The following is a 12,135-nucleotide window of genomic DNA, read 5'->3' as shown; positions in this document are numbered from 1 at the left end:
TTGTCCACTTCCTCAGGAGCGACAAGTTGAAACTCGTTCCATAAAATCCGATCAAGACCTTCCCCTGGCACCTCGGCTGGTACCGTCCAAGTGGAGTCCAGGTCCGTCTGAATCCGAGCGATTTTATCTGACAGAAACTGGACAAATTCCTCAGCTCTACCCTGTAAAGGGTCGTCCGCATCCCTCCCTTTCAAGAGGGAGCGGGCTATTCTAAACAGGGCGGCTGGGCTCGATTCTGCGGATGCAATAGGAGCGGAAAAATGCGCATATTTTGCCGCCCGTATCGCCACTAGATAAGTCCTAATAAAGGCTCTTAATTGTGTTCGGTTGGATTCAGAGTTACTGGCCCTCCAGCGTCGCTCTAGGCGTCTCTTTTGGCGCTTCATCTCCCGGAGTTCCTCGGTGAACCAAGGAGCCCTCCTGGATCCACTGCCGCGGAGAGGCCGTAAAGGCGCAATCCGGTTTAGAGCCTCCGCCGCCGCTATATTCCAAGCAGCGACCAAGGACTCCGCCGGACAGTGGATGAAAGAGTCAGGTATTTCCCCAAGCGCCGTCTGAAATCCCATAGAGTCCATCAGGCGCCTGGGGCGGAACAGTTCTTATCTGTTAGTTTATACTTGGGCTTTCAGCCACCGAACTTTATGTTTTCTGTTAATTAAAGTGCTGTGAAAATTCCAGTTAAGCTTGTCTCGGCATTTGTTACTGGACAGAGGAGGGGGTCAGAACAGATTAGTAATGAAAAGAATTAAACAAAAGGTGATTAGATGAATGAATATATTTTAATGTAAACATGTGTATTAATAGAATTATATGGACTAAAGGATTGGAAAGAACATGTATGAATGGGAATTAAGTTTTAATTGAAAATTAAAGTTGGAATGATGATATTAGAAAAAAAATGAAATATATATATTTTAAATGCTTTAAATGATTGTTATTGGTACCAGAAGTGTATATTGAAATATTGAATAATGAAAGAAGGAAAGGACGGAACTTCAATATAGATAGATGTGAAGAGCTAAATAATGGAAATATGAATAACAAAACAGATGGAAGATGAGAAACAGAAAAGAAATGTTATTACCATGTCTTTGAAAACAATAATGATAGGAGGGGGAGTTAAAAAGGGGAAATATTGTATATGTATATCAATATATTAAGATATATGAAAGAGGAAGAGGAAGGCTTAGAACTGAAGGGTGATAATAAAAAGATATGGGTAAATAATAAGAAATAATGAAAATTAAATGTGGTAACTATGACTATGTTTGTATTGAAATGTATGATACTCGGGTATCACACCACTCAACCAGTGATCTGTATAAACAATATAAAATAAAAAACGATATAAAAAACTCCCTAGAAATGAGGAGAACTTTTCTGAGAATGAGAGCAATCAACCCTTCAGAAATTGTGGGAGCTTCATCACTGGAGGCTTTCAAGAAGAGTTGGGACTGCTGTCTGTCAGAAATGGTGTAGGGTCTCCTGCTTGGGCAAGGGGTTGGACTAGATGACTTACAAGGTCCCTTCCACCTCTGTTAATCTGTTTAATTTGTCTGTTTAAACTAATTGGATAGGACTTCAGCAGGAATAGTTGTGTTCCCTGAAAACATGATTGCAAAGAGCAGGAGACAGAAATTTCTAATTAATGTTGCAAGGGTAAATTGCAAGGATAACAGTTATTTCTGAATAAACATTGTAGAAGGAAATGGGGGCAGACATGTGGATGAAATAGGACTGTTTTAACTGCCTTGGAGAATGTCTGTTTAATTCAATTCCTAGCTGATTGCAGAAAACCTCAGCAGAATTAAGGAGCATTAGGGAAGCAGCAGCTTTTGATATCTTCACATAGCAACATAATTGTCCATTCCTTTAGCTCAATGGTCCCCAACCTTTCCAGCTCCATGGATGGGCAGCAGCGGTGGTGGCAGTGGGAGCACACATCTGCCACTTGCACAAATGAAACTTTGCCTGCTACTTGGAAGGACCAATTCCCAACAAGCCACAGACTGGTACCAGTCCATGGGAGACTCCTGCTTTAGATGAACCAAAGTTTCTGTTTACTGAGTTGGTATCTTCTCCCAATTACCTGTGAGTATCTCCTCCCTTCAAACAGGAATGGACAAAACAACACATTAGCCTTACCATCCTCTGTCTCCACATAAAGTCTCAGCCCCAAATTGTATTTACGGTTCAACAACCAGTGGTTACTAGCAGCTGTGACATCGAAGGTCAGCCATCCATCCATGCCAGCCAGACATTCCTGAAGAACTAAGAACATAAGCTCAGATTCCCTGGAGGAGCAGAAAATATATCAGAGCCTTTCAGGTTAAAATGAAAACAGTGAACATGCCAGATGTTATCATAAACTATCAGAGAGCTTTAACTCTTGAGTGGTTTAAAAAAGGAATTACTAAGTAAATTCCTCTCCCACCCATCCCTGGCTCTTGAGCAGAGCCTTCAAGACTAAGACATCTGCTCTTGGCTTTCATCCCACCCGATGGCAGGCCAGTGGCAAGAACCACTCTCCTCATCTTCCCACATTCTTAAATTCTGAGAAAGGAAAGCAGGCCAAGAAGGCTTGCTTGACACGGGAAGACTATGGGCAGGATTGGTACAGCTACAGAAGTGGTACATAGCACATCAATCTTCAGGGGCCCAAATAAACCAGCAGGTGATCCGGGTGATGGCTCTTCGGACACACACAGCCGAAGGCCTTGTGCTTGCCCCTGGTTGAACAGGAAAAGTTGGAAACACCTAGACTGGTCCTCAATTCACCCTCACTCCTTTAACGCTCATTCAAAGTTACAGTGTCACCAGAAAAAAGGTGAGTTATGACGAGTTCTCAAGTTTACAACTGTTACAGCATCCACATAGTCACATGTTCTAAATTCGAGTGCCTGGCAATTGGCATGTATTTATGATGGTTGTGGCATCGCAGGGTTAGGTGATCACCATTTGCAACCATTCCAGCCAGTTTTTGACCAGCAATGGGAGAAGTTAGAATCACTTAACAACTGTGGCAAAAAGTTTGTTAAATTGGGAACAACTCACTTAACAATCACCTTGCTTAGCAATGGAAATTCTAGTCCCAAACATGGTCTTAAATGCATGTCTAAAGATAAGAGGATTCCTCCATGCTTTAATTGCAAATCTTTGACCTCTGCTGCTTTTATTTTTACATTGTCTGATTTTTATTAACAGATGTACAAACATCAGTCTTGTCTGCAGTTTCAAATGATTGTCCCTTTGGAGTCAAGGGATGTTTTGCTACAGCCCCTTTAGTGAGAGAGGAGAAGCAAAATTAACAAAGCAGAACATCTTGTCATTCGCTGGCAAGAAGAAGAATTCTTCTTGGTAGCTTTTTCGTTCCCATTCAATTGAAATGTTTAATCAGAGAAACAGGGGCTGGAGCCACCAACCAGTCAGCTAAGGCCTGAAATCAAAAGTTTGGGTCTCTTTGTACCTGCTTGGGTGCTCCTGGATGACCTCGTAAATGCTGATGTGAAGGGTCTGATTAACATGGCAGGTGTAACTTTTCATCTTGTAAATTCGGAATTCGGCCGCCATGACAGTCTCCCCCGCTGGGATCTGAGTTAAGTCGAACCTGAATTCTTTCCAGTAAGGCTTCTTCTGGAAAATACCTCTGTCCAGCTCAACTGAACAGAGTTGCACACATCAAAAAAGCAAAGGCATTTATTTGGGCCTCCGTTACTTACATTCTCTGCTTCAAATAAGGTCTCAAAGTATAGACTTACAAATTACTTTAGAAGTAAAATCCAAATTCAATTAATAATAATGGTTAATTAAAAGCAATGCAGCAGTCTAAAATACATTTGGATGGCTAAGAGAAACTACAGTGAATCGGACAAATGATGTTTAATCAACAGGTGTCACAAACAAACTAAAATAATGATATCTACCTTGGTAACTGTACTTGTAAAAATGATCTTGCAAGAGCAGTTGATTGCAAATATGAGTTCCATGTGATGTGGTTGCATAAAGGCAAATACAATTATAATCTACTGAATTAAAAGTTTCCAAAATTAGGATGCTAGTACATATTACAATTTGGGTGGAAAAATGGTGAAGTCACCAGACTAGAAACCAGGGCACTGTGTATCCTAATCCCGCAACAGACATGAAAGCCGGTGCTTCTCTCTCACCCACAATGTCAGGCTGTATGGAGAATTACATTCTTCTTGAAACCAATGGCTGATCTTTGTTAGATCAGGTAATGGAACACACAGGCTAACAGTAACAACAGCTCTTTATTAACTCAGTAGCAACTATGTACAATCCAGCGAAGGTTGAGTCTGACAGCAGTTCTTTTATAGGGAGCTGTCAGACCCTTTGACCAATGAGATTAAACCGGAACAGAGGACCTTGGTGGAAACCACTATAGTTGAAGCTAGTATGTAACACCCCTCCCCTCTTAGATGGAACAATCCTACTGGTCACGTAGTCACGCAGGTAGGTGGGCTTTTGGGTAGCTCTGCCTGACCTGCACAGCTCAGTCGGAGGGTGTTCTTTGAGCAGGTTGGACGGATCTGTTTGCTCCCCAGCTTCGCTTGGTGGAAGCTCCTGGAACCTTTCACAGGCCGCAGCTGGAGCTTCTAGAGCCGGTTTGCTCGGAACTCGCTGCAGGCCTGCAACATAACCAGATAGGTTTCCTGGTACCCTCGGGTTTGAGCTGCCTGTGGAAGGAGTGAGTGTTTGCTCCATTTGGGTAGGGCTTTGGCTAACTCATGCAGGAGTTATCTCTGGTTGTCTAAGAGTAGAGTTGGAGAGGCGGCCATGGAGTTGGTCAACGTGCCTTCTCCAATTCCGACCGTCCTTGAGCTCTACAAGATAAGAGCGAGGCCCAGTGATGCCTATCACTGTGGCAGGAATCCACAGAGTTCCCCCGTCGTAGTTGTGGGCGTGTACTGAGTCCCCTATGCTAAAATTCTGAATTTTGCTTGTGGAGTCAGTTTCCTCGGCTTCTTGGCTGCCAGGTTGTCATGGAGTGCTCACTTCTGCACACCTTGTTGATGTGCCCTTTTTGCTTGCAGCGCTGGCTGGTAGTGTTGCGGAAATGGCAAAACAATCTGGCATGGTCTCCTCCACAGCTAGCACAAGTTGGTGGGGCGTGCATGGCCATTTTGTGTTTTGAGGGTGTTTTGAGATTGCCGCTAAAAAATGGCTGCTCGAAGCCACGCTGAGCTCCGGGCTGGATTTACTTGCTGGACTGTTCTTACTTGTTGTACTTTAATAAGGAGCTGTTGTTGCCTTTAGCCTTGTGTGCCTTTCCATTACCCGACCACTATAGTTGAAGCTAGTATGTAAACAGATCTGAAACAATTGAACCTGCATTTGCAGGAAAATGCTTGAAAGGAGAAAAAGCCTTACAGTTTGAATAGGAAAGACAACCATAAGGCAAAACCCATTTTAGGGAGGGCTGTGCTGTACAGTGATAGAAAGAACACTGGTCCTTACCTGAACGTTTATTTTCTGTAGCAGAGGTGGGAGGGGCTACAGCAGGGTTTGTCACAGCCTGTTTGGTCCAGAGACTGAGGGATTTTTTTAAAATAACCTCCTTTCCCTCAGCTCCCAGTTTCACGAGGTCGAATGGAAAAGCTGATAGCATCATGTAAGGAAATAACATCCCAAGAACGAGAACAACCATAACAATAACCACAACAACAACAACAACCTGACGTCCCCGACCCCATTGAATCATAAAGGGTGGGAAAGTAGCCCTTCCCACCTCTACTACAGAAAAGAAATGTTCAGGTAAGGACCAACATTCTTTTTCCTGTGGTTTTGGTGGGAGGGGCTACAGCAGGGACATACCCAAGCTAAGTCCCAGGGCAGGCGAAGACACTGGGGAGGGGGGTCGCCATCTGTTGGAGCACCCTACGGCCGAAAGACGCATCCGCCAAAGCGAAAAGGTCAAGGCGGTAATGACGAATGAAGGGGGTAGGAGAGGTCCAGGTGGCTGCCCTACAAATATCCTCCAGCGGAGCCCTGGTAACCCAGGCAGCGGTAGTAGCCACGCTCCTGGTGGAGTGGGCGGTGATGCCCTGTGGAGGTACCCGGTGTACGGCTTGATAAGCCTCCATGATGGCCTGTCTCACCCACCTGCCAATGGTGGAGGAGGACACCCTAGCCCCAAGTGACCTAGCTTGGAAGGACAGGAACAGGGCCTCTGACCGCCTGGTGGAGGATGTACATGAGGTAGATGGGCAGGGCACGGCGTACATCCAGGCGGTGCCATAGGACCTCCCTCTGGTGAGAGGGAGAGGGACAGAAATTGGGCAGGATGACCTCCTGTGACCTATGGAATAGGGAATTGACTTTTGGGAGAAAGGTCGGGTTTAATCTCAGAACAACCTTGTCCTGGTGAAATTGACACAAATCCTCCTTGGACGACAGAGCGCCCAGGTTGGAAATGCGTCTGGCTGAAATGACAGCCACTAGAAAGATGACCTTCAGAGTCAGGAATCTGAGGTGCACCATTCGCAAAGTTTGAAGTGAGCACCCTTAAGGGCTCTAAAAACCAGGGGAAGGTCTCATCTGGGGAACCTGCGTACTGGTGGAGGACACAGGTTTGTCGCTCCCTTAAGGAAGCATTTTACCAATGGCGACTGCGCCAAGGACCCCACTCCCTCCCCTCCCAGGACCAAGGAAAGGGCAACCATCTGTCTCCGTAAGGTATTATGAGAGAGACCGAGGTCTAGACCGTGTTGCAGGAATTCAAGAACCTGGGCAATAGAGGCAGAAGCCGGTGAAATCTGAAACCTCCCACACCAGGACATGAACGCTGACCACATCGAATTGTAAATTTGGGTGGTGGAAGGACGCCTGACTGCCTCGATAGTAGAGATAACCTTAGCCAAGACGCTGGCGCCCCTCAGCAGGCAAGTGCCAGACTGTCAGCTGGAGCCATTGGGGCTCTGGGTGGAGCAAGACCCCTGGCACAAGGCAACTTCCTCCTGGGGGATTCTCCAGGGGAGAGATATGGATAGTTGGACCAAGTCCACGAACCAAAGGCACCTCGGCCAGAATGGGGCCACCAGAATGACATGGGCCCCCTTCAGCATTAATTTCCTCAGGGTTCCCTGGATGAGAGGGAAGGGGGAAAGGCATAAAGAAGACCAGGAGGCCACGGGCTCCGGAGAGCGTCTGTGCCCTCTGCATTGCGTGCGGGAAAGTGGGAATAGAATCGGGGAGCTGAGCATTGCTTGGACTGGCAAACAAGTCCTGAAGTGGAGGCAGATCCTGTGGATATCTCTGGGTCCAGCTGCCACTCGATGTGATCCACTGTCATCCGGCTCAACCAGTTCGACTTGGTGATTGGCTACACACGAGATATGTTCCGAGAGGATGGATTTCAAGTTCCTCTCCACTCATAGACCGAGCCTGCGAGCCTCTAGACACAGACTCCTGGAATGGGTCCCCCCCTTGGCGATTATGTGGGTCTTGGCCGCTATATTGTCTGTCAGGAGGAGGACATGCTGGTTGCTGATTGAGTTCCGAAAATGAAGCAATGCCAGATGGGCCTCCTTCAGCTCCAGCCAGAGTTGCTCATCCGCCATCGTTGGAAGGTAGAGAGTCCACTGTAATGTTCTGGAGTGTAGGCGGGCCCACGGAACGATTCCTATGCACGACACCATCTTGCCCAGCAATTGTGCCAATGTCAGGATGGAAGCTGACTGACTTGCGCGGATGTGTCATGTCATTGATTGCAGACTTGACAGACTTTCTATTGAAAGGCGAACCAGTCCCGTGACTGAGTCTATTACTGTGTCTAGATGCAGGATTCTCATTGGAGGGAGAGGTGACTCTTGGGGAAGTTGATGGAAAACCCCAGGGACTGTAACGATCGGATGGTGACCTGCAGATCCAGATTTGCCTGCACTTGGGACTGGGGAAGAACGAGCACGTCATCCAGGTAACAATGGAGTCTCACTGACCGGGAACATAGGTGAGCTGCCATTGCCACCAGGACTTTCGTGAACGTGCGGGGGGCAAAGGCCAGAATGGAAGAGCCCTGTATTGAAAGTTACGACCCCCGTATGAGAAGCGGAGGAATTTGTGGTGAGTCGGTCGAATCGGAATGTGTAAGTATGCCTCTGTTAGGTCCATTGATGCCATGAAGTCCCCCCGCCTGATTCCTAATAGTATGGACCTGAGGGAGGACATCTTGAAACGCCGGTAGGACCAGGAAGGAATTCAGATGTTTCAAGTCCAGGATGACCCTCCATTCCCCAGAGCTCTTGGGAACAATGAAGAGGTTCAAATAAACGCCTTGTCCCTGTTCCTCTTGAGGGACCAGCTCAACTGGCCTGAATGTCCAGCAGGTGTTGGATGGCTAGAAGCATTAGGTGTTGCCTTTCTGGGTCCCTGGAGGGGGGGGGAAGTCCTGAAGAGTGTCGGGGGAGGGGCTAGGAACTCCAGCCAGAGACCTTCTCTGATTGTCAACCTGACCCAAGCATCCGAAGTTATCTGGTCCCACTGGTCCGTGAAGGATGCCAGGCGGCCGCCTATGGAGAGACTCAGGTTCGAGTCATTTCCCCCTGCAGAAGGAGCAGCTGCCCCCTCTGCAAAAGGGTCATTTGGACTGACCTTGGTACCCTGTTTCTATCTTGGTAGAACGGCCATTGCTTCCTGCTGTCATACCTATAGGGAGTATACCGTTGTGGGCAGTAGTCCTGGTCGGGACCCCTGAAGGGCAAAGACCTAACGGTATGAAGCCGGACGATTATCTGGCTTCTTTGTGTTAGAAGGTAGGACCTTCTTCTTATCCTTGTTCTCCACAAGGATGGGATCAAGGGAAGCCCCAAAAAGGTTAGGGCTGGAGAAGGGGGCCGCCACTAGGTTCCATTTGGACTTATTGTCCATTTGCCAATTCCGGAGCCACAGGAGTCTCCTCACCATCACAGAGGTGGATAACGCTCTGGATGCAAATTTAATGGAATCTAGGTGGTGTCCGCTGAAAATTGGGTAGCTGAAAAGATTTTTGTGAAGTCTTGGGGAAGATGCTCATCTTGGATCGGGATGCGGTTGAAGAAGGACGCTGCCGCAGCCACCTTAATGGCCCAGGCAGAAGCGTTGAGTTCTTACAAAGGGTAAGTTCCGCACGCTTGTACTCTGGCTTCAGCTTGTCGGCCACGTCCCCTGAGACTACAGTGGAGCATTGGCCAAAAGAGCAATGGGTGCATCTACCGTGGGAAGTTGCAAAGCCTGAGAAAAGGCCTGCTCCATGTTGTAATAACGTTTATTCATGGATTAGGCAAGGACGAAGGTCTTGCCCACTGGTTCTGCCGATCATTCACCGATCTGTTCTGCTCCGAGAAAACGCTGAAAACGAGGGAGGGAGGGAGAACGACAGGAACCAGAAGTCTCAGCCAGGAACAGAGCCTGGCAGATCCAAGGACACACGTGTGCAAACAGCTGGTCATTTGCATTCTTTTAGAGCGTTGTTGAGGCCACTTGAAGGTTTGTCTGTGTCCTTCAAGTGGCCTCAACAACTCGTTAAAAGAATGTAAATAACCAGATGCCTGCAAGGAAAATAAATCCTTCCATTCCCCACCATCTAGTCAGAGCAGAAGAAGTTTCTTGGATGAGAAATGAAACATCTTCTATGAAAAACAAGTTCAGTTGCCTCTTGAAAAAGCACCTTTGGGACAACTGTGACCTGGATGACTGAGAATCTCCATAGACAATACTATTGTACAACTATAAAAGGACCAAGGGGCCCGGGAGAAGAGAAAAGCACTACGTTTACATAGGAATATTTAGATATGGCTTTGCTTATGCTGTAACCACTTGGTTTTAGTAATAGTATACCTTTTGCGAATGGATGGAGTGGAAGGGCTATCTTTACTAAATGCCCAAGCTGGGACAGGCCTGACAGCTAGAATTTCAGAGCAGGGAAAATGCACATACAAGAACCAAAATGAAGTGTCGACCTTGCCAACTTTCAGATCTATGCATGTCCCAGGCAGAACTCCCAATTCTGGGAATCGAAGATCACAAGTTTTGCACTTTCCAACACTGGACACCAAGAGATGGAAGTTACAGGTGCTGTTGAGTCCCAGTTAACAACAAACTGGTCAAATAGAGCCTCCTTGTGGTTGTGAGCAAATATAACAGCTTATAAGAAGTCTGGAGGGGGGAAGGAAGCTCTGAGACTTGAACAAAATAACCAACAATAACCTTCTTTGTCTATGAGTGTAAATTAGCACCAGCAGACAACGGAAGGTGTGCCTCCAGAACATCTATAGACTCCTCTATCTATCTATGACAGTAAGACCAAAAAATAGCTCTGAAACTAAATGCAGGGCAACACACAGTCCTCCAGAGCAAGAAGCTTCAAATCCTGTAAAGGGTCCAACACAAATGCTGTGTAAGATGGAGAGGTACAGTGATGAGCCTCATCCAAGGACAAAGCAAGTTGTATAATGCCTCCTAGTGGTCAGCCGCAAACGTAACCACGTATATAAAAAAAACAAGTAAATAGATAACACCCTATTTATTTTCATTCAAATGAATCCTGCAAGAAAACTCCCTCCCCCATATTCCAGATTCAACTGTATTCTTATTCCAGCATGTCAAGGTATCTTGTGGGTAGAAGAAAGGCAATGGCTTTTCATGGAAACCACCAGTGCATCCCCCACCCCACCCCTGGGTAGAGGGAGATCTAACCTCAATTCAGGGATTGCATCCAAAATGTGGTGCCCCTCCAAAGTAAAGTCCTTCTGGCTGACACCTGGAAGAAAAGGCTTTACCTGGAAAGGAGGATTACAACAGTGTTTCTCAACCTTAGCTACTTTAAGATGTTGGACTTCAAGTCCCAGAATTCCCCAACCAGCATGTCCAGCCAGGTATAATCATCAATACCTGGGAAGATCTTGTAAAAGATAATCAAGTAAAGATCTGCGAACACTTAGAAGCATAAATAACCAGAGCCAACATAGGTCTGTCAAAAACAGATCATACCAAATAAATCTTATTTCATTCTCTGATAAAATAACTAAATAGTGAACTAGCAAATGCTGTAGACACAATGTCAGATCTGCCATCTCAGCATAGCTCATTTTGCTGAGCTATGCTCAGCAAAATGCTCTGCCATAAACTGTAGCAGAGGGAATGGGGGAATTAGGGAATGGGCATGGGAAGGAAGGAGAATGGACAGGGTGACAGGAACCAGAGGTGGTCAATGCAGAAAGAACCAGCTGCTCAAGGACCGGAGCCATGAGACAAGAATGTGAAACTCCACCAAAGAGGCACCGATCCTCAAAACATCAAAATGAACACTGTTGGATACTAATGGACTGACCAAGTGGGGAGGACCAGAGAGATGGGAAAATCACAGGCTTGTGTGGAATATTCAGACCCAGCTTTGCTTATGCTGTAACTGCTTGAACTTAGTAAAAGTGAACTTTTCATTTCATCAATGGAGTCAAGGGTTTTTCTTTCCTAAGGACCCAAACTAGAACACACCATGGCATAGTATTATTGGACCTTAGTAAGGCATTTGAGAAAGTAGACCACAATTTCTTCTTAGTAATTAGAAAAATGGAAAATGGTACTCCTCAAACTTGCAGATGACATGAAGCTGGCAAGAGCAGCCAACATTCCAGAAGCTGTTAGGGTTAGAGCGATTGTACCTTGCTCCATCCAGGAACACTTATCTAAATTCTCTTTTCCTTTGGATAAAACGTCAAAAACCAAATTCTTTTCAACCAAATTGAATTAAGAATGGTGTTAGCAAAACAGGGGAGAACTTTCTGCAGCACAAGTGCAGATGTCCAGTGGTTGCTTGGTTGATCCACAAGCAAAGTGGGAGGGCTGATGTTGCGTGGAAAGGGAGCTTGTGGTCAGTTTTTCAGGGCTTAACACACCACATCCCCAGATTCTCTTACGAAGAACACAAAGCTTGTGTTGGTTTTGCACAAGTCAGAACTTGCTTCCTCCACAGCCCCAACCCATGATCGGGGGAGAGACGGGTGGCTGGTTTCTCGCCATCTGCTCCACCCATTGTTTCAGGGCAGGTACTTCAAAGTTGCTCCACTGCACTCATCACTCCAAATGAGCTGCCTTGGCACAGACTGACCGTAGAACAGAAGCAGTGGGGGACTGAGGAGG

At 46.5% G+C, this 12,135-nt stretch overlaps 1 protein-coding gene across 1 annotated transcript in view; it reads right to left on the bottom strand.

Annotated features, from left to right (window-relative positions):
• LOC116515650 (bone morphogenetic protein 8B-like) overlaps nucleotides 1-12,135 on the bottom strand; it is a 38,481-nt gene that overhangs the window by 12,638 nt on the left and 13,708 nt on the right. Inside the window, 2 exon segments of the mRNA XM_032227784.1 lie at nucleotides 2,146-2,294; nucleotides 3,467-3,659. Coding sequence (XP_032083675.1) covers nucleotides 2,146-2,294; nucleotides 3,467-3,659 — 342 coding nt within the window.

The sequence above is a fragment of the Thamnophis elegans genome, chromosome 12 (assembly GCF_009769535.1).
Source record: "Thamnophis elegans isolate rThaEle1 chromosome 12, rThaEle1.pri, whole genome shotgun sequence".
Lineage (NCBI taxonomy): Eukaryota > Metazoa > Chordata > Lepidosauria > Squamata > Colubridae > Thamnophis > Thamnophis elegans.
Note: the sequence above shows the minus strand (reverse complement) of the source record. Positions and strands in the feature narration are given on the sequence as shown.